We start from the raw sequence: 22,745 nt of genomic DNA on the forward strand, positions 1-22,745 counted from the left end.
ATGGAGCGATCCTATAGGTTGAAATGGGTGGTTCCAGTAGACTGAGGGAGAAAATTATGTACTATTAACGGATTTCCGTTAGTTAGTCTCCTTCCTATCTCCTCTGACCATCGCAACCACCCGCTTCCACCAATAGGACCCCTTCATATCCATTTTGTCCATCGCTTTGTCTACCAATTTCAACAATCAGCCGGCAGTAATCGCGGATAACCAAGACTCAAGCATTTCTCTGCTCAAAGGAAGAGGGAAGCGCCTTTAATGAGCCTCCTAAATTGGGGAAATGACAAAGACGAGGCATTGTTCGTTGCCTTTGTTGGACACATTTTAATTTAGTCAAAACGCAAACACGCCAACGGGCGGCCTGAAAGGGATGACGAGGAAGTTAAATTGTCCCTTCGGCGGCTAACTACAAGATCGCATGATGCGCTCGCGTGTTGGACATGCATCTGGCGCGCGGCGCCGGCCTAAACAAACAATGCACCGGAGATTATCCCGCTGCTCGGCCATTAGCCATGGGCTCAATTACTGATTCACAAGTGAAAAACTAATCGCCTGCATCCCACCGCAAATGAGACGGATGGATCCCACAATTAATTAACGACCGATGGAAATGATAGCGCCGGCAAAGCACGTTAGCTCTTAGTTGTTCACTTTTACTCGACGAGTCATACACGACAAGCCGAAATTTGTTGGAAGTTGAAAACGCGGCGTGGAACAGCTGTATCAGTGTAGGTATTCTTTTAAATAACGAGGGGGAAATGCTGCCGCGATAGCGAAGAGAGGGTAACTGCAAAAGTAACGTTTTGAGAAGACGGGCTCAGAAGCTTCTGAAAATTTTATTGAAAGAAGCCTCACTGGAAAAAAAAACACATTGGATCTAGAGTCCAGACTCTTAAAAACATCGACAAGAAAAAGTACTTTTGATTCAATCAGAATCTAGCTTAAATCAAGAACCAAGCCTCTTAATTTAGGCGGATTTCGTTTTGATTTAAGCAAAAATCTGATCGAATCAAGAGTATTTTTTCTTGTCAATGTTTTCAAGAGTCTGGACTCTAGATCCGATGTGTGTTTTTTTTTTTCCAGTGAACTACGTCAGTTTTTGTGCACTTACGGCTATCTCATATATCTCTTTATGATACAATTATGATGAATTTTGCTGATTTAGCTATTTCAATGATTTCATCTAAAAGAGATTAGACGAATATTTAAGGAAACTCGATTTCGAGAATTTTACACTTTTCGCTCTCTCTGTTATCACGGCAAAATGGTAGGATACATAATTTTTACTGACTGTGGTTTCCACCAAAAAGTATGGTGAGCTTGCTACATTTTCTGGTAGGACTACCTCTAATAAAACTTCAATATAAAATCGGTCCGTTCGGCTTTACTATTCGGTTGAGAGAGGGAGAGAGATAAAAGAAAACACTAAAAAATGAGGATTTGTGCACCTGTTGAGTGCTTGTTTGATGTTACATGTGGGTTGATTCATAACGCTCACTGTCTGTGGTGACGTCGTCGCCGCTAACGTCACTGGCGCTTTTTGATTCCCATTCATTCTTACAGCCGTCGACTAACTAGCATACCCCTTCTTTCCCACCTGTCTCTCTCCTAAATTTGAATAGTCATTGTAGATTCCAGATTTGTGGAACAGAAAAATTTGCACAACTTTCCATTGACTTTAAAAAATGATCAATTAATTAATTACTAATTACCAACAAAAAGGAAAATATTGCATAGACGCTCTTTCAATGTTTAAGTTATTTTCTGAAGATGATCATTATTTTTCATTTGTAAGGAAGGTTTCAAAGGTTGAAAATTGGCCTGAAGTTGTGAAAAATTACGGAGATTTTTCTTGGAGAGTCAGAAAATTGCAACATATGATGGTGGTGTAAAAATGAATTTTCTTATGACTTTCAGTTCCTCCTAAGCTAGCTCCAATCGTTCCGGAGCGAGTTTCGCACCTAGGGGAGCGGGTTACCCTAACCTGCTCTGTAACTGTGGGTGACCTACCATTGGAGATGATTTGGTATAAAGATGGGCAGCCACTGGATCCGCGGCATCATATTTCTGTTAATAAAATGGATGCGTTCACGAACATCCTCGTGATAGAGCACCTCTCGCCTGACCACAATGGGAACTACACCTGTAACGCTCGAAACCCTGCTGCAGAGGTGCACCACACGCAGCGATTGATCGTGAACGGTAAACGTGTTCTGTTTTTGTTATCCTCTTAATTTGTTCTTATTCTATCTCTGTCTCTACTCTTCTTTCAGTTCCTCCTCTTATTGAGCCCTTCTCTATCCCATCGGACGGACTTGCGGAAGGAATGCGAACAAGAATTGTTTGCGGTGTGAGTCATGGCGACCCTCCGATTACGATATCGTGGCTCAAGGATGGCTTACCCCTTCCAGCCCAGTTGGGCGTTAACGTTTCCACCCTTGATTCTTTTTCCAGTTTACTTAGTATCCCCCATTTATCCTCTGCTCATTCGGGCGACTACACTTGCGTCGCCTCCAACCCAGCCTCTCAAGTCCGATATTCGGCTAATCTTCAGGTGAAAGGTAACCACATTATGCTCAAAGAACGAAAAATCAGACTTAGAGAAGTTTAGTTGATGTTCAGATGCTTTGGCACCTCAACATACGTTGTTATCCAAAGTTTTCGGAATGCACCTCCTGGAATCCCCATTGTTTTCCCACCACAAGGTAAAATTTTGTATCGGCACCTATCTTTTTGTTTCTTAATATATTCCTTGTTTTCTGATCCTTTTTAAACTTTATTTTTTTTTTCGGTGCATGTGTGTCTTTAATTCCTTTTCTTCCTTCAACTTAAAACTTAATCACAGCTTTAAAGTTATTTAAATACTCGTACCCAATGCTAGGTATCTGTAGGTGTAGGTAGATGATAAAAGCCAAAAACAAGGTCTGTGCTAGCAAAACAATGTCTCAATCACAGCTCTATAATCTATATTGTACGTTTCTGCATCAAAATTTTATACAAGAAACGATATACATGATGAGAAGTTCAGAATTTAACTTCTCAAGGAGTTGCTAACCTCACTGCAAACATCAGAATAATATTAATTACATGATACTGTCTTGTTATTATTTATCCATTCAGCAACTGCAAAAAGTAATGTAGAAATTCATCGCTGCAATGCCAATTTTGACAGTATCATGATACATTTTTGCAACCACTTATCGCAGGGGTGTGTACTTGTTACTTACGCGATTTGATTGCTTGTTGACCTTTAATATGCTACTCAAAAATTTTGTACCAAGTGGCATATAAATTCGAAGCTCTCTGATGCGAAATTGCATGAGGCAGTTTTTTTATTTGGACTTCTTCCGCCGACCAAATTTCACTCAAAACTTGAATTCGTTCTCTTTTTTTGCATTTAGATTTAAGTAATCCAGTATAATTTTGTTCTTTCATTGAGGAGGATGGTTTTATTTTGAAAAGTAATTATCTGTTTGTTGAAAACTTGAATTAGGAACAAATTTATCTCATTACTCTTTCAATGAAGTACCCATTTTTCTTTTTAAAAAGTGATAGGATTGCTGAATGAAAAAAAAATTGGAAGAAACCAGTCACCGCAGAGGAAAGGAGGGCCCTTTATAAATGATTCTGGTAGTCAATGTCAATTTTTTGGGATTGGAATACAGTACTGCAAAATGAAATTGAAAAAAACTTAAGTATGTGGCAATTTTATGAGCAATCTCTAAGATATAATCGTATTTTCTAATCATATACTTATCATTCTTCATCACAAGGAATGAAAATGAAATGACTTTTATCTCACCTGCTTAATTATGACCGATTTCAATCAATGTTTCAATTTCACAGCTTCACTTTTAATCAGTAGAAATTTACCTAGTATTTACGTACTGAAAGATCACCGAATAGATTGCTTCTGCAGTATTGTTAGAAATTCACCGTTAGATCCAGAATTGCTGTAACCCTTCAAACCTTAAGTAAAGACTCAGAAGCATGAGAAGAGAATTTTAAAATCTAAAGTTCAGAAAATAATGGCTCTTGTTCGGAATAGTTTCTATTTACTTAAATTCTCATAAGAATAGTCAAATTATCTTTTGCTTTAGTCCATGAAAAATTTACAAGACAAGTTCTCAAGAGCCTCTACAATTAGTATTAAAAATAAAAATAAATTTTTTTTAAAAAATTATTACCCTTGAAGTTTGAAGAGTGACAGTCTATCTGGTTAGATTATAGACTAGATGGTTAATCTAGAATCTTGATCATAGTTCAAGATTTAATCCTTGAGAGTGTTGTCACAAGTTGTTTTTTTAGCAGTTTATTGTTAGCTGTGATTATTGAGTGTTTTGTTGTCAACACTTACGAGTATCTCAATAATTCAGTGTTCACTAGCAGATGTAGCCATCTAACGTCACTCGTGCTTTGTGTGTTTTCATTTATTTTTCTTTATTCAGCTTTTTATTAAAAAGGGCATTGATCCATGATCAGTGTGAGTAGTGAGATCTTGTAGGAAAAATAACGGATAAATATTTCATGAATAAGAAACGTGGTTCATTGATGAACTTGTTCTATTTTGCAGAATTTTTATAACTTACTCATCTAACTTAGTCCAACACGATTTTCTTTGAATACACAATTTCCGAGCAGACAAGAAGTTCTCATTGAACTCTCTTCTTGCCCTTTAAATAGCTAGTCCGTAGGCTATTTTGGTGCAAGTACTGAAAGTAATCTCAGACTTTTTCTTTACTTCACTCATGATAAATTTACCAAAGAACTTTGTCCATTGACATACTTTATTACACATTTCATTTCTGGCTCCTGAAATTTGTATTGACAACCTAAGATATTATGGATTCTCGATCTACTTGTTTGTGGCGAGCTTTTGCAGCTAAAGGGTTGAGAACCATGCCTAGATCTGGGTATTAATTTCAATCACATTAATTTTTTTCTTTTTGTTGACCAGTTCCTCCAAAATGGTCTGTAGAACCCATGGATGTAAGTGTTCTAAGGAATCAACCAGCGTTGTTAAATTGCCAAGCACAAGGTGTACCGCAACCAAGCACCTGTTGGAAAAAAGCGACCGGTAAATAACTTTTTTATTGAACTTATGAGAATGAATTTTTAGGAGCAAATGTTTTTTACAACTAATTTTCAACTTACAATTAGTTCACAAAAAACCATCGGCAAAAAAGCTTCAATGATTGTTTTTGTTTTGCATGATGATAGCCCATTTAATAACATCACTCAAATATGCGGTTTTACCAGGGCTTATTTTGCTGTTGACTTTTGAATTGATTTTTCAAGTCGGAGTTTCACAAAATGTATGGGAGAGACGACCGTTTTTTAAGTGAAGCATAACTAATAAAACAGGCATAAAATCAAGATGAGAGAATACAATAAAAATAGGGGCTATTTGGCGCCAAAGACATTGAATCACGTAGACCGTCCGTCTGGCTCGGCTTAGTACTGGCGGAGCCAAGTCTCTGGGCCCCATGATGGGCGAGAGCTCCCAAGAACTTGATGAGACTGCGCAATGAGTCATGCCCGCACTCGGTTTTCACGAATATCTCGTTTGAGTCCATTTTCAGTCCGTTTAGTAACTACACCCGCAGCATTGTCGAACTTCAAGGAACCTCACAATCTGCTCACTGGAGCTACTGCGCATGCGCAGATGTGCACAACTGGGACACACGAACTCATCCATGTGGGTCGGTGCCACCCATCACATGCGAATTTTTAAAGTTGCTTCGCCTTCCGTAACACAGGATGCACGGTCTACATGATTCAATGTCTTTGTTTGGCGCATATGCCATGATCATTTGAACTCAGTCAAAATCCATGAATAGGTAAGAGAGTGCTGAGCCCTGTGACATCATGAGTCACATGACAATCAGGCTATCCATGGATGAATTCGAAATATTTACCTGTTTTTAAAGGTCAGTCTCATGACAACTGGTTTTGTCCTTGGTTGAATTAATTTTCAATGTTTCAACTCACAGGCAGCAAATCGGGGGAGTATGAAATCATCAAAGAAAGGATGTTTGTGAAACTTCTGAGTAATGGCTCTTTGCTTTTGCAAAATGTCAAAGAGGACCAAGAAGGCTACTATTTGTGCCAAGCAACGAATGGAATTGGCTCACCTTTGGGGAAGGTCGTTCATCTTAAAGTTAATTGTAAGTACGATTCAATACTATTGGTTTCGTATTTTTTTCAATTATTCCTTGTTAACTAATGAAGTTCTTACTCAGGTTGGTATCCTGATTAGTTTGTCTATAATGTTAATTTAAATTATACTGCGCATTGATAGTCAATTTTTTCAAGGGCAAAGAGGATGAAAATGTTAAGTTTTATTGAAAAACATACATTCTATGTGAATATATGTGAAAAAAAAGGAATATGCAAAGCTTTTTAGCGCCATGACGCTGTTGTGGAGGTCACACGATTTAGAAATCAAATTGCACATTCATTAATAGTTTTCAACTTAAAATATTTTCATATATCTTATGTTACAATATCCAATCGCTTAAATATCATAATATTCAAGCAATTGTGCAAATCAAAAGACCTGATGAAGAGCCGAGAAAAGTTGGGCTGTGTGCTATCGATACGGCAGAAATATCTTTTACTTTTTCTATCCTTACATTAATACCTTTAAATTTTAAATTAATTTGTCATTTTATCAAGTGAGCTCAGACTCCCCCCCCCCCAAAAAAAAAAATTGAAGCATTTATATTTTTCTTTTTTATTGTTTTTCAGCTCCACCATACTTCACAGAATCATCACAGCATAAAACAGTGAAGAAAACAGACAACGCTCTATTAGAGTGTAAAGTTAAGGGTGACAAGCCAATCAACGTAGTGTGGCAGAGAAGTGGGGAGCAAACAAAAATGAACAGCCTTTCTGACTATCGGTTTGTGCTTTTCCCACTAAGTTTGAATATTATTAATTATATGTTCCTATTAAATATTGCTCACCTCTCTGAACATGGTAGACCTTTAAGCAGTGGCACAGCAGCAGAATGAAAACAATTTGTTCTAAATGTTAGTCATTATTACTGTTTTTGCTCAGTGTGACCAACAACAAGAAGGTCACTTTGACCGGTTTTGCAGTGGACAGTTCAGGAATCAGAACTAGATTTTTCCTTTATTACATTATTTCTGGCTCCAATTACCAATAGTAGTCAAATTTTCAATCGAGAACCATTTAAAAAATTAAAGGAATGTTTTTCAGAGAAATTTCTATTTTTCAATTTTCAGGGTAGTTGTACGACAAGAAGTAACTGAAGATGGAGTCCTAGCAAGTTTGCACATTAAAAATGCTGATGCATCAGACACAGGACACTATTACTGTCAAGCAAGCAACTTGTATGGCAAAGATCAACAGCTTGTGCAGTTACTCGTTCAAGGTAACGACATGAAACCGCTAAAAATTTGAATTCGCTCAAAGAGCCAACTGTGAACCTTAGGATGATTGAAACTAGCTTTCATTCATTTTTATAAATCTCCAATTAAGTGACCAAGAGAAAAGAGATACTTAACTCTATTTTAGCTTTTTTGAGATTTCAGGGATAAATCATGTTTCTGTTGTAAATTTTGAAACTTAATTTCTCAGAACTGACGCTCGATTTACCTACTGAATTTTTTATACTCATTAAGCCATTATTAAAGAACTCTGCAACACTAATGATTGATTTTTCAAAGAGGGCAACCTTTCTAACCTACTTTGTAATCTTTCTTATTTCTGCGAACTCCTCTTTTCCCAAGAATTCTTCCTATTAATGATCTGATAAGTAAAAAAATTTTACTTTTTTCTTTAATCCGACTTCTACAGCTTCTCCCAGATCTGCAATTTTGCGTAACAAAAATTTTGTAGGCTCAAAAACCTTTCTTTTTGTTTTAGAGCCGCCGAAAAGTCCGAGTAATGTAAAAGCAGTCATGGTCACAAGCCAAGCTGTGAATTTACAGTGGGAGCATTTGAGCGAAGATGTTGGAGAAGTCACAGCGTTCATCGTCCAGTACAAAAGATCTGGAGAAAGTAAGTTGGTTTTTTTCCTCTTTTTCTCAGAATCTTGAGCTCTTCATGTGACATTCTCTCTACTAGGAAGTCTTCCAATTCTGTCTGATTTAAATTGAAAGGTTTTTAATATTTAGAAGTATAAAAGGGCAGCCATTCTTTTTTTGAAGTGAGATGTAAATTTATTCTCAATAAACATTCAAACAATTTACTTCTTGACGTAGGTCGTAAACCTTGAAAGAAATTAATATCTTATTTGTTTAATCAACGTTTGACAATACAATTCAAAGTTGCAATGCTGAAAGGTCATACTAAGCTTTTGAAAAATAAAATGAAGAAATAAAAGTTACCATTTTTAAATTTAAAAGTTTCAAAAAGAGGGCCTACTGTTAAGTATGCTAATTTTAGTCTTTAATAATTAAACATTGTTTCTCAATAGCAACTGATAAGTGTTCCATGTACAAATGTTCTTTTTGTAGTGCTCTTCAAAATCTTTGACATTTTGCTACGGCCGTAGGAAGAACGTTTGGTCTACCCATGTACATAGGTTAGATAAATAGGCTAAGATATAGATATTACTTTGGCTGTGGACTACGTGATTTACCACAGCAAGAACCTCTCCTCATTGGATCTTCTTCAAACAAATTGATCCCCTGGTATCCTTGGCTTTAGGCAGAAGCATCATCATTATTTTTTCAATTTCATTAACAGGTGGTTGGAAAAAGTTGGAGGTGAACTCGCAGCAGAGAGGAGCCTTGATAGACGATTTGAAGCCTGCAACCAATTATCTCCTGAGGGTTATATCCGAAGGTTCTGCAGGACAAAGCAGCCCAAGCAATGAAATATTGATCACAACAGAGTCTCAAAGACCTGCTGGACCACCGCTAGAGGTTTCTGTACGAGCTCTGTCCTCTACGGAACTACTTGTAACCTGGTCGCCTCCACATCCAGACTATAGGCATGGAGAAATCATAGGATATAATGTTGGCTTCAAGGAATCAAAGTAAGCAAACTTCTTCCAATTATCAAATTGTATGAAACCAACTATTTTCCAAATGATGCTGGTGCCAAATTTTTTAAAGTTGAGTTAAATAAGCGTTGCCTTTACAAATATGTATATGCATACATGTGCAGCGGAGTGACGTCAAAGAATATTGAATTATAAAGCTTCATAAAACCTTTGGAATCTACAATTTTCGGACCTTCAGCCAGCCTTGGTGATGTAGCTGTGAAGGTAATTTGCTGCCAGCACTATGGTCCTTGGTTCCAGCTCCAGCTGTGACAGGTTTTCAAAGACACTTGAAAATCTGTCATTGTGACACAAAGACCAACTCAAGGCACTCCAATATTGTGTCCTACAAAGAGTGAAGGAAGACTTATTTTTTTTCACACAAGGTCCACTGAGCTTCTTTTTATAATAATTATATGTATATTTTAACGTATAAATACTGCTGTATATTTAAACTTATAATAACGATAAAAAGGAACTTTGTGGACCTTGTGTGAGGAAAAAAATAAAGTCCGTCTTCGTTTAAATATCCTGTGCCGTCTCTTCAGCAGTGTTGCCAGTCCCAAGCCCGAGCTAAGGAAGAGGGTTTAGAGGTAAGGCTAACAACTTGAACCCATTCGCCAGAACCCATTTCGCTCATGGCAGAAGTAAATCAAATACAAAAGCAAATTAAATAATTTAGTGAATTTACACAAAATGAAAGACTACATTTAAATAAATTTAGTTTCAGAATTTCAAGATCTAATTATGATTTTAGTTCCGGGTCATCAAGCTACAATATGACAGAAGTTCTCGGAGATGGTGACAAAGGCACAGGGGAGCACGTTTTTACCGACTTATCAAAATACACCAGATATCTAGTGGTGGTCCAAGCTTACAATTCAATTGGACAAGGACCTCTCTCAGAACCAGTAAACGCTCTTACTTTGGAAGATGGTAAAACAACTTTTCTCAAGTTTTTCCTCTTATTTAGTGAAAAATACTACAAGGCAAAAAAACTCATTGAAACTTCTTCGTAAAGACATTACCATATTGTTCGTTTCCCTCTTTGCGAGAACGTTCATATCAGTAGTGTTAAAATAATTTGCATTTATTATCCTAAATTCTTCATTGAATTTTGTATCTCCCCCTTTGAGTAATAAAAACTGAATATTAATTTTGTAATAGTATAAGAATTTATTACAGTCAATTTTTTCTGTGATTTTCTGTTCTAATAAAGGTCTCTTTTCTTTGAAGATGTAATCGAGTGTTTTGATGTTTGATGTACTAATTGACCCTGACTTTTATTCTTTTTTTAGCTCCCAGTGCTCCACCTGAAGATGTACGCTGTGCAGCTTTGAGTTCACAATCCCTGCAAGTGAGTTGGCAGCCTCCCCCTTTATCTCTCAGCAATGGTCTCATACAGGGCTACAAAATCCTCTATGACTCTCAAGACCCAGGTATGTACCCTGTCATTAATTTTTTTAAAAAATGATGAATTCAAGTTTTCTTCCGTACACAATTTTAACTCAAAATACTTGTGAACCTGGTTCAAAAAAAAATCTGGACGTATAGTCTGTCCGAGATGGGAAGAACCGTGGAAATTCGGAATTAATTGCACTATGTAGAAGCAAGGGTAGCGTTCGAGCCATTGTCCGCGATGAAGCACCGAACCAACCCTGGACCGTGGCGCACCGCACAGAGGGCTGGCTCCTCACGAGTCGCGCCGCTCGGCGCTCAGCACCCGGGATTCTCCGCTCCAGGCTCAAGTCGCGCCCGGGGAAAACCGCCACTCCGATGCCTCAAACGAGCTGGATCGCTGATGAACACTTCCAGACTTCTCATTGGTGGATGAAAGTCCATCGCTGAGCTATATAATGATAACCACCTTGCACCGGAGTTGCACTTGCATTCAAAACGAAACTGGAGCATCATCACCCAAATATGGAAGAAGATCGTGGAAAGCGTCAAGTGCTTCTTTCGCAAACCCGTGAAATTTTGGGTCGCGTCATCCAATACTTCGAACAGGAGAAACAGAATAAGGGACCTTTGCTTGGTGTCTCTCAAGTCCTGGAGAAAGGTGCACAAGCACTTGGTCTTGGATTATCGACAATTAAGAGGATCAAGAAGGAAACTCATCTGGAGGCGACCCGGCAGAAACCCAAGTTCTCAACACCTGGAAAGAAACGCCCAGACAAGAGCATGAAACTGGACAATTTCGATGCAGATGCTATACGGAGGCATATTTACGCTCTCTAAAGATAAAACTGTGCCAACTTTAGACAGACTACATAAATCTCTGTCTGAGGCTAATCTTCTCACTGTTTCTCGAACTAAGCTTCACATTCTGCTGAAGAAACTGGGATTCATCTACAGGAAATTGAACAACCGAGTGGTGCTCATGGAGAAACCGGCTATGGCTCTGCAAAGATGCTTCTTTTTGCGAGCTGCTCGTAAAATTGACTGGAAGAAAGCCATTTTCCTCGACGAAACATGGCTGAACAAAAACACATGTCCAACTCGTGGCATCTCTGATGGGACCGTAAAGGCTCACATCAGTGACCCCAAATTGGGCAAAGGAGAATGGCTAATTATTTGCGATGCCGGAGGAGCTTCTGGGTGGATTTCTGCACCTCCATTAGTTTTTTCCTCCAAGAAGACCGTGGACTATCACGAGGAAATGAACGCAGAAACGTTTGAAAAATGGTTCCTCCAAACGTTACTTCCGGCACTTGCACCTGGCTCCACTACCATAATGGATAATGCGCCATATCATTCCCGTGTCAAGGACAAAGCCCCCGTGAGAGCAGCGAGGAAAGCCGTCATCATAAAATGGCTACAGGAGCACAATGTGCCATGCTCTGAAAAAATGCTGAAGTTAGAACTTCTGGAATTAGTCCGAAGCACTAAACCACCAAGACCTTTGTACGTCCTTGATGAGGAAGCGAAAGCTCTAGGTTTCCAGGTTCTCCGTTTACCACCCTACCATTGCCATTTCAACGCCATTGAAATGGTATAGGCATGGTTGAAAGGTTACGTCCAGAAACGTAATACAACCCAAAACCTTGGAGATGTCAAAGGGCTGTTCCTAGAAGCAGTTGACAAATGTTCTGCGGACGACTGGAATTCTTACGTCGAACATGTGAAGAAGGTTGTTGAAGCGGCTTGGGAACAAGAAGGACTGGCAGATGTGGAGGTTGAACAGTTCTTAATTCATTTGGGCGCTGATGACGACGACGATGATGACGAATTTGATTGGTCCGGCTCTGATGATGACTCTTAAGACGAAGTAATGGACGAGAACCTTGGAACCTTTTTGAAAGAAGACTTTCACAGCCTTGGAGTCAAGTTCTTGCCCCGATGAACGAAGAGAACAACAATTATCAATTATTGTCACTCTAATATAAAACGGCCCTTTCTAGGGCCACCAAATTATGAGCATATTTTTCTCCATTCCTCCTGAAGATACTTTGGGTAATGAGATTGTTCTCTTGAAAATATATCTCAAGTTTAGCGCTTTCAATTCTTGGCTAAGAATCAGGGGTAAGGGGGTATAACTCACAACAGCGCAGAAAAACTTGGAAACCATTGTACAGCAGTCGCAACTATAATTCATAGACGTAAGTCATAATATGAGTAAGCAGAAATGGACTACATTTTGCAATTAGGAACTATAAATTCCGGCCTGGTTTAAAAACAACGTATGTGCCATTAGTTTTCTTATGCACATAAGTGTTTTTTTTGATGAGCCAGAATTTATAGCTTCAAATTGCAAAGTGCAGTCCAAATGTACTGAGTGCATGTGCCGCGTGCCAACCGTGCTGGCCCGTAGCTTCCTGTGCGGCGGCTGTGGCCTGAGCGGAACACCGAGAGGTGACAGTTGACGAGGGTCGAGACACCTCCACCCTGTAAAATAGTGCAATTAATTCCGAATTTCCATGGTTCTTCCCATCGCGGACAGACTATAGTTCATGTATTACCGTTTTGCCTACTTAAAATCTTCCTCGCAATTTTTTCAGAGATGTTAAATCTGGTTCTAGGTATGTATAGAGGGGAGGCGGAGACATTTTTTCTGGCCTCAAGTTTTTTCTTGAATATTTTTATTTTCACAGGCAGGCAAGCAGATTTGCTGTATCTTAGGTGTGAAAAATGTTACTAAAAGAAAAAAAATATGATAAAGAGGCTGTCATTTCGTTTGCCTTCAGTGGCGTGGCATGCTTTGCGATATATAGATTGATCTGCCATTTAAACCTATGGAAAAAGATCGATTAACAGGGTTTCGCAGCGAACACCTTAATAATCGATTCTCTACCATAGCTTCAAATGGGGAAGTATCGATAATCGATCATTGACGCCACGCCACTTCTTGCCTTATTTTTGGATATTTCTATATGAACTTGAAAAACTTCTGAAAAATTACCATTTTTCAGGAATATAATTTCTATAAAATTTTGGACAAAATCAGACTTGGGTAGATCTCTTTTCTAAATTGATGAATGATATCACTAATAATTTCTCATCCCAATCAATTTCCGAAATCTTATTCAATGCCTGATCTTTTTCTGACCCCAGTATGTTGTGTTGCAGGAGCTGATCAACTTGAAACAAGGAAAACAACGGCCTTAACTATTGTGGTATCTGGATTAAGGAAATTCACCAACTACACTATTCAAGTTTTAGCGTTCACAAAAATGGGCAGTGGTCCGTACTCGTACCCTCTTCCATGCACTACTGATGAAGATGGTAAGTGCCTCTAATGCAACATGAAACTCCAAGTATTTTTTTGCACTGCAAACTATACCAGAGGATTGCACGTGAAACGGAGGTATGGAAACTAAAGGAAATTTTGCTTTTGTTAGATGTGGTGCTCTGCACAACCTCATAAGCTTTAATAATGATATTTCTTCTCTTTTTTTAAGATTTTGTGACAAGTAAAATTGGAAAGTGAATCTTTTAGCTTTTTTACATGTATACTGTCTCCTATGACATTGTTGCAACACTGCATTTATGATCAGAAAGAGCTTTCCTTTCTTGTTCCTAGACTCTTGAGTTGAAATGAACCAAGCAAAAACAGCATGCAGCTAATTTATCTCTCCAATTTACCAAAGAAAAGCATGTTTAAAACCAAACACAGTAACAATGCAGCATCACTCCTAGAAAACCCATGTAAAAACACGGAAAATGTATCTTTCAAACCCTAATTTTCTTTAAATTAGCACATTTTAACTTCAATTTTCCAAGCTTAACATAGCAAGCTAATCGCAAGTATAGCTAAAAAGCGAAGAGCATCACATAAAAAAATTCATAATTGAATCAAACTTGTTCAGCCAAATCAAAGAATTTGAGATGAAAGTTTCAAACCAGTCAAAATCTACGAAGTATCTTGGTCAGCCTGGGTGATCTTTACTGTTTAAGGCTGATAATTATAATTTATTCATTGCTTCGGTATTCTCAGTCTGAATGTAACTGATCCTTGAGTTTTCTTTAACTAATTCCCGTCTTGCATGTACTTTCCAGTTCCTGGGGCCCCAGAGGATATAAAAGTCGTTTTAAGCTCAGCTCATTCTTTCTTGTCTCCTGGCTTCCACCCAAAGAGCCAAATGGAGTCATTACAAAATATAACTTTTATACTCGGTAAGAAAGCTTTCTAACATTTCTATAATCAAAGCGTTAAGTTCAAAGTTGGGAGGAAAAGGTAGCTTATAGTTTACTTTTGCTTCTGTAAAAATTACTTGTACTTGCATCAAAAGCATAATAATTCTTTATAATTATTTGCTGCAATTTACTTTAATTTTATATTCTAACCAATTGACCTCCTTGAAATGTTGTTTTTGTTTATGTTGTTACATGAGGAAGTGTGTAAAGTCATTTTAATGAGAAATATTCCCTATTAAGATAGATTTACTGCATCCATATGACATTGCATCAATATTATGTTCCTCCATGGTTTACCGGCTTCACGATGGGCTGTAAAATGGCGTTAGCAAAAGTGTGGGTTTTTTGTTTAACCATGCATTTGGAGGTTTTTTCAACTGTTAAATTGTTTTAGCCTCCGCCAAACAAATTTTAGAATTGTATTTATTCGTTCACAGGGTTGTCAATGGCAACAAGGAAGAGTTGAATCATGCAAAGCGGAACTTGCCGAGCCAGCAAACGCATTTTGAAGCAAAAGGTCTACAGCAACACATCGAGTATCAGTTTTGGGTCACAGCCTCGACAAAAATCGGAGAAGGCCAAAGCTCTCGAGTTGTATCTCAAATGCCCACGGCCAGAGGTAAGTGTAGAACACGTTAAATACTTCATTTTTATTTCGCCCACCATTGTTTCTCCTGAAATTTTTTCCATACCTATTGTCTATATAATCTCTCAAAGTTCAAATAGTAAGTGAAAATTCATTAATAAAAATCAAAATAAGCCCAAAAAGTGGGAAAGATTTGGTCAAGTGCAAGTTTCAATTACAATTGCTCTAACTGTGGATTATTTTTTTTGTAAATATTAATATTGACATCAAGCACTTGAAGTTTAACGGGTGTTTTATTTGGGGGCAAAAAAGGGGGTAGGGGAGTTTTACAGTCCTCTGGGTAATATTGAATGCTAGGCAAGTTAAACTATTTTGATAATTTTTTCATCCTTGATTTCAGTGCCAGCCCGGATTTTCTCATTTGGTCGAGTTGTTTTTCGAGCGTGGCGAACGTCCGTTACTCTGGCTTGTCATATGGTCGGGGTACCTCAGCCGCATCGCACTTGGCTGGTCGGAGATAGGCCTCTACATTCCAACGGCCATAATATTCAGATCTTGGATTCGGGAGAACTGTTCCTCACGAACCTCCAAAGGAATAACTCTGACAACTACACGTGTCAAGTTGAGAATGTTTCAGGCTCGGACAAGATCACTCACACTCTTGTCATTCAAGGTATTCCGTGTCTTTTGATATGTATTGATAATGTAGTCCTCCATTTTCAAATGATTTCATCTCTATTTAGTGGCATCTAAACTTTAAAGTAAAAAAAATCTTGAATCGGGATTTTTTTTTTGTACCACTCTTGTAAGTAGGTTTCTATGTTGAGGAATTTCTAAGTTTTAAAAAAATGGCCAAGCTCTGTGGGATGTAAGGCTAGTTTATGATAGACACTTGCAAGTAAGCCCCAATTTTTTCTCGATTTTCTAAGCTCAAAATTAGGGTGCAGCTCATCTGCAGAGCTCAATAAATCTTTCATACTTATCAGGTGGTTTTTTACAAATTATTTCCTTTCTACTGAAAATTCTCAGTAATTAAACATCATTAAAATACAGACAAAGAGAAGTTAGGTGTAAAACCTTATTTTTCAGCTGTCACTCTTATGGAAATGTAAAATTGGGGCTCACATATAGCAATGCAGTTGCACTACTTGCAAAACATCGTTTCCATAGTTTAAGCATTTTATTGTGTATTTTCTAAGAGTTCAGGGGAAATTGGCAGTTTTTTCTATGTAATAATCACAGTTTAAAGTTATTAAATGTGAAATACTGATGCTTCCTTTACAGTATTGCCTGCAGCTCCTGTATTGTATGTCACAAGTGCTACTAGCAGCAGTATTCTTCTGCACTGGAAAGTCCCAGACAGAGGTGGTGCACCTTTAACAGGCTTTACCCTCACATATCGCATGGCTACTGGTGAACCGCAAGACATGCCTCTGTCGAGAAAAACCACCAGCTACGAATTGAAGGTTTGTTACGGAATTTTTTTCTTTTTTGCCTCCTGAGAAACAGCAATTTAGAGTTTAAGTCGAGAAAAATTGACAGACTGGAAACTAGAATCACCTCAATTATCAAGAAAAATAGTTTTAACTTCACGTAATGTTTAATTGTTTTAGTGAGAACTTATCAATAGAATGTCCAATACTAATAAAATAAATAATATCTTACTCAATAATATAAAATCACAAGAGTAATGCCTGATGCATGAGGCAGTCAGGGGGTTTAGCCCTCAGTTCTAATGTAAATATTGTGTCGGAACGATGGATTTAAAATCTGGGAAAACCGGCTGAGAAAAACAAAGCAAAAAAAAAAAAAAAAATAAAACGTTTTGCTAGAAATTTCTGGCATTTTCAATCCAAACTAAAGCTAAAATACGAGTGCATCCATTACTGGATCGGAACACCAAGCACTGATAGGTTGCTCAACTTCGACACCACAACAGGATGAGGAGAGATGATAGAGTAACCTCTCTCATACAGCACAGTTGAAAATCCATTTTTGGATAAGTTTCCAGGCTATATTTTAAATTCTTTTTTAAAACGTATGGAAACTCATTAGTATGGCGAACAAAATCTACTAAATTTGATGTAGCTCAAGTAATGCTTCATTCTCTTGTTCAGAAAAAATGTTTCTTTTTTTTGCAATTTCTTAACTGTTGCCTATCAGTATACACTACACATACACAAGCTTGTAAAATCAGAAGTATTTGCTGAGTTTTATTTTTTTCTCTTCTGCCCAGAATTTACTGTGTGGGAATGCCTATCAGTTGACTTTAGTTGCTCACAACAAACTAGGAAGCTCAACATCAAGTGCTGTGATTTACGTACGAACTCAAGGACAACATCCTGGTATTCCTGAATACTCGGAGTTCATTTTTCCTAACTCAACTGCTGTCACACTCAAACTTCCCGCTTGGCCAGACAATGGGTGTCAGATCCAGCGTTTTACGATCCGCTACCGCTCAGTTAACGACATAGAGTGGGCCAGAGGTAATTTATCCATGGAACTATATTTCCCCCTTGTAATTGCTGTAATTGCTATTGATTTTGAACAATAAGGAAAAAACCAAAAAATCATATTGTTACTTTTGTAGTAACCTCATTAATGGCAATTTGATATTTTCTTGTAAAGGTTACCTGTAACATTTACTCAACAATCAATTTCTTTTCTGGAAATACAGGCAAGGAAAATAAACAGAGTACTATTGGTAAAAATTTGTCTGAAAAAATCATGAAAGATAAACACTTTTAAAGAGTAGATAATCTTGAATTGATAACAAGTGCATCTACCCAAAAAGGTGGAGGTTTACCCAACCACAGTCTTCGGGCCACTTCTTTCTGTTTTTTTTCTCATTTACCCCAAAAGTTTGTATTTAAAATTGAAGTGAAGATTTAGATGCCTCGAAAAATTTTAAAAGAAAATCTCTTCCTCTTTATATATGAAGAACAAGTGTAACCGAATCGCTGAGGTGTAAAATTTTGCCCCTCATTTCATGGCGTCAACAACTGATCCTCCTCTCATTTTCTATTCCAACTGTTTTTCCATTTTTCTTCAGTTTCATCTTTTGGATACATGCCAATATTTTCTTTCCTGCCCCTTTATAGCTTCTCAGACTTTTTTCTGTTATAATCAGAATTCATGCGAGATAGAATTTCACTGAATTAAGTTGAACATATTTTAAAATTTGAGTTGACTACTGACAAGTCCACTGTTTGACAATCCAAAAATGAAATTTTCCTGAAATGTAAGAAATCTAATGAATGGTTTTTCTCATTCTAGAGTTTCCTAACGTCAGAATGAAAATGAAGTTTGTGATATCTGGCCTGGTGCCGTCAAGTGAGTATGTGTTGCAAGTATACGCTGTCAATCTTGCTGGCTCCTCTGTCGGAGATTTCACTTTCTTCACCTTGAACAAGGATGGAGGTAAGGATCTAAGCTCTGTGGATAGTATTCTTTAGTAGAGGGGTGCATAAAATTTCAACAGTCTTCATTTATTTGAGATCTGACAGAGTAATGGTAGTTTAACCAGGAAATGAGTGCAATAACCTGCTTTTAAATGTGCGAAATCAATTTTCGTTATGTCAACCGATTCCTTTATTATTGAGTATTTGGAAAAGAGAGAAATTTAGCTTGTATGCCCGTATTATTCCACGCATTATACAATGCTGTTAAAATGAATTGTGTCTCATTGAGAAACAAATTTTGAGTTTGATTTCCAAGTTTAGGTTCTTCAAAAGTCTAAATGTAAAGCCCCAAAAACTCACATCAAAGGTGAAACGTCAAAAATGCGTATCTTGCTTTGCAGCACTGCAGACTTCCTTCTATAATGTATTTTTTTAGTGAAAACAATGCTATTTCTTGAAAACTTTAAACAAGACACGGAAAAAAAAGAATTGCTGATTCAGCAATTCAATTGCTAAAAACAGTGAGTGCAATGTTTTTTGCAAGCATTTTTTTGTTGTAAAATCTGCGTTGAAACATTGCAATCACTGTTTTTAGCAATTGAATTGCTGAATCAGCAATTCTTTTTTTTCCGTGTAGTATCTGCTCTTTTTAAGGGTAAATAAAATGGTGCAGAGATTTAAAACATTACGAAGGAGATTTTGCAGTTTCATTGCTGACATGTAATATAGTCCGAGAGCCAGACGACTTTGAGTGACAAACTCGGGATACATGTTTTGACCCCCTAAATCGATAGCCTTGCATGCACTGAAACGGAAAATTTTTGTCTGCCGCCCTCTAGCCTGTGCCATCACCCTCATCTAGGCCCTCAAAGTGGTCCAAAAAACACCATCTGGTGACAAACTCCTGACGCGCGGCAGACAAGTCTATTATTAAAGATCATACCCAGGGTGACTAGAAAAACTTTGTCTGCCGCCTTCTAGCCTGTGCCATCACCCTCATCTAGGCCCTCAAAGTGGTCCAAAAAACACCATCTGGTGACAAACTCCTGACCGCTCGGCAGACAAGTCTATTATTAAAGATCATACCCAGGGTGACTAGAAAAACTTTGTCTGCCGCCTTCTAGCCTGTGCCATCACCCTCATCTAGGCCCTCAAAGTGGTCCAAAAAACACCATCTGGTGACAAACTCCTGACGCCTAGTGCGGTTGCAGATGTACTCCTGTGAGCAGCTTGTGTAATAAAGTTTGAATGATACATCATTCTCTTCGTTTTTTCGTGTGGAATCCGATTTTCGATGTTGTCAAGTCCAAAAATGATGCTGGTGCCCCCAATTCAAGATGGCGCCCAAAATGGCCGCCCCGGGGGTCAAAATTCCAAATTTGAGAATATTGTCGAGTTTGGTATCCATTTATATGTAATTTTGGTCGTAGAATTCATATCTGGTGTCAAAAAATAATTTCAACCCCTTAGGGTCCGTCAAATCCAAGATGGCGGCCAAAATTTCAACTTTAATGATAATTACCCAAGATGCACCTTTCACTGTCGAATGACGTGTCTTCATTTATGTTAATTAGGTCAGAAAACCTACAAGGGAGGTCTACAATGCCACTGCACCCTATGGAGGGCCAGGGTTCACCCCCTCCTACCCCCAATATGGCCGCCGCGGAGGGCATAAATAGTGACATTCTCTCAGAGCGTCATAGTAGGTGTCCATTCCTATGTAATTTGAGGCGTAAATCCAAATTTCAAATCATAAATCGCAAATGTGAGACTTGCAATGGCTTATACCCTATATGGGGCCAGGGGAACCCCCTCAACCCCCTCTTCTTTCTAATATGGCTGCCATGGGGGGCATAAATAGTGAAATTCTCTCAGGACGTCATGTGAGGTGTCGATTCTTATGTAAGTAGAGGCTTATATTCCGAATTCCAAGTTGAAAATCGCAAATTAGAGGTCTGGAATGCCATTTCACCCTACGCGGGCCAGGAGCAGCCCCCTACCCTCTTCAAAACGGTCGCCGGGGGGGGGGGGCATTGTTGCAGTGAAATTCTCTCAAAGCGGCATGTGAGGTGTCGATTCTAATGTAAATAGAGGTGTAGATTCGGAATTCCAAGTCGGAAATCGCAAATTAGAGGTCTGGAATGCCATTACCCCTACGGGGGGCCAGGAGCAACCCTGTACCCTCTTCAAAACGGCCGCCGGGGGGACATAGTTGCAGTGAAATTCTCTCAAAGCGGCATGTGAGGTGTCGATTCTCATGTAAGTTGAGGCCATTTCACCCTACGGGGCCAGGAGCAGCCCCGTACCCTCTTCAAAAGGGCCGCCGGGGGGGACATAGTTGCAGTGAAATTTTCTCAAAGCGGCATGTGAGGTGTCGATTCTCATGTAAGTTGAGGCGTAGATTCCGAATTTTAAGTCAGAAATCGTCAATATCTCAAAGTGACAAAAACACTTAAGCATGGCAATCGCTCTGGCCTTCATCTTGGAATAAAGAATGCATCTTGGGTTGGGTTCAGTTATGTCGAAAGAGCTGGAAATGAATCGGATAATTTAATGGTGATTGACATATTTCACCGTGTTCTTTTTCAAATGTACACAGAGGATTCATATTGGTTTCTGGTTCTTTCATTATTAGATAACTGGATAATAGATGGTTCTTTTTGTAATCGATTTTCTTCTAGCAGGAGCGTGCTTTTTGTTGCAGATAACGCAGGAAACTGTAGGTGTCGCTTCTACTAGGAGACGAAACCCTGCGCTACAAAAAGCACTCAATTATCCAGTTGTTTTAATTGCAATTAAACTGAGTGCGTTCATAAACAATAACATAGGAACTCTGAATGCAGATACATACTTCGTCGGCAAAAAAATTATATTTTTGTGGGAATTTTTAAAATGAAAACAACAGACGCCCATCTGAGTCCTTTGCGTACATAGAAAAAGAATACGCGTGAAATTTGTCAATTACCATTAAAATCACCAATTCATTTCCAGCTCTTTCGACAAAAATGAACCCAAGCAGCATTTTTAGTCCAAAATGTAGGCCAAAGCGGTTGCCATATATAAGTATTTTCGTCACTATGGGATATTTACATGTTTTGACTTGTGATTCGAAATCCACGCCTCAGATTAAAAACAAATCGACACCTACTATGCCGCTTTGAGAGAATTATAAGCCATTGCAAGTCTCACATTTGCGATTTATGATTTGAAATTTGGAATTTACGCCTCAAATTACATAGAAATGGACACCTACTATGACGCTCTGAGAGAATGTCACTATTTATGCCCTCCGCGGGCCCATATTGGGGGTAGGAGGGGGTGAACCCTGGCCCTCCATAGGTGCAGTGGCATTGTAGACCTCCCTTGTAGGTTTTCTGACCTAATTAACATAAATGAAGACACGTCATTCGACAGTGAAAGGTGCATCTTGGGTATTTATCATTAAAGTTGAAATTTTGGCCGCCATCTTGGATTTGACGGACCCTAAGGGGTTGAAATTATTTTTGACACCAGATATGAATTCTACGACCAAAATTACATATAAAATGGATACCAAACTCGACAATATTCTCAAATTTTGGAATTTTGACCCCCGGGGCGGCCATTTTGGGCGCCATCTTGAATTGGGGGCACCAGCATCATTTTTGGACTTGACAACATCGAAAATCGGATTCTACACGAAAAAACGAAGAGAATGATGTATCATTCAAACTTTATTACACAACTGCTCACAGGAGTACATCTGCAACCCGCACTAGCGTCAGGAGTTTGTCACCAGATGGTGTTTTTTTGACCACTTTGAGGGCCTAGATAGGGTGATGGCACAGGCTAGAAGGCGGCAGACAAAGTTTTTTCTAGTCACCCTGGGTATGATCTTTAATAATAGACTTGTCTGCCGAGCGTCAGGAGTTTGTCACCAGATGGTGTATTTTGGACCACTTTGAGGGCCTAATGGGTGATGGCACAGGCTAGAAGGCGGCAGACAAAGTTTTTCTAGTCACCCTGGGTTTGATCTTTAATAATAGACTTGTCTACCGCGCGTCAGGAGTTTGTCACCAGATGGTGTTTTTTGGACCACTTTGAGGGCCTAGATGAGGGTGATGGCACA

General features: G+C 38.5%; 1 protein-coding gene across 1 annotated transcript in view; it reads left to right on the forward strand.

Annotated features, from left to right (window-relative positions):
• Window positions 1-1,432: 1,432 nt before the first annotated feature.
• Window positions 1,433-22,745, forward strand: part of LOC140223803 (cell adhesion molecule Dscam2-like) — a 29,348-nt gene continuing 8,035 nt past the window's right edge. Inside the window, 18 exon segments of the mRNA XM_072297544.1 lie at window positions 1,433-1,475; window positions 1,918-2,202; window positions 4,958-5,077; window positions 5,994-6,167; window positions 6,751-6,904; window positions 7,251-7,399; window positions 7,894-8,028; window positions 8,719-9,010; window positions 9,774-9,952; window positions 10,315-10,455; window positions 13,583-13,738; window positions 14,513-14,560; window positions 14,563-14,629; window positions 15,088-15,269; window positions 15,637-15,909; window positions 16,521-16,702; window positions 17,473-17,722; window positions 18,513-18,656. Coding sequence (XP_072153645.1) covers window positions 1,433-1,475; window positions 1,918-2,202; window positions 4,958-5,077; window positions 5,994-6,167; window positions 6,751-6,904; window positions 7,251-7,399; window positions 7,894-8,028; window positions 8,719-9,010; window positions 9,774-9,952; window positions 10,315-10,455; window positions 13,583-13,738; window positions 14,513-14,560; window positions 14,563-14,629; window positions 15,088-15,269; window positions 15,637-15,909; window positions 16,521-16,702; window positions 17,473-17,722; window positions 18,513-18,656 — 2,974 coding nt within the window.

This window comes from Bemisia tabaci, chromosome 3 (genome assembly GCF_918797505.1).
Source record: "Bemisia tabaci chromosome 3, PGI_BMITA_v3".
Taxonomy (NCBI): domain Eukaryota; kingdom Metazoa; phylum Arthropoda; class Insecta; order Hemiptera; family Aleyrodidae; genus Bemisia; species Bemisia tabaci.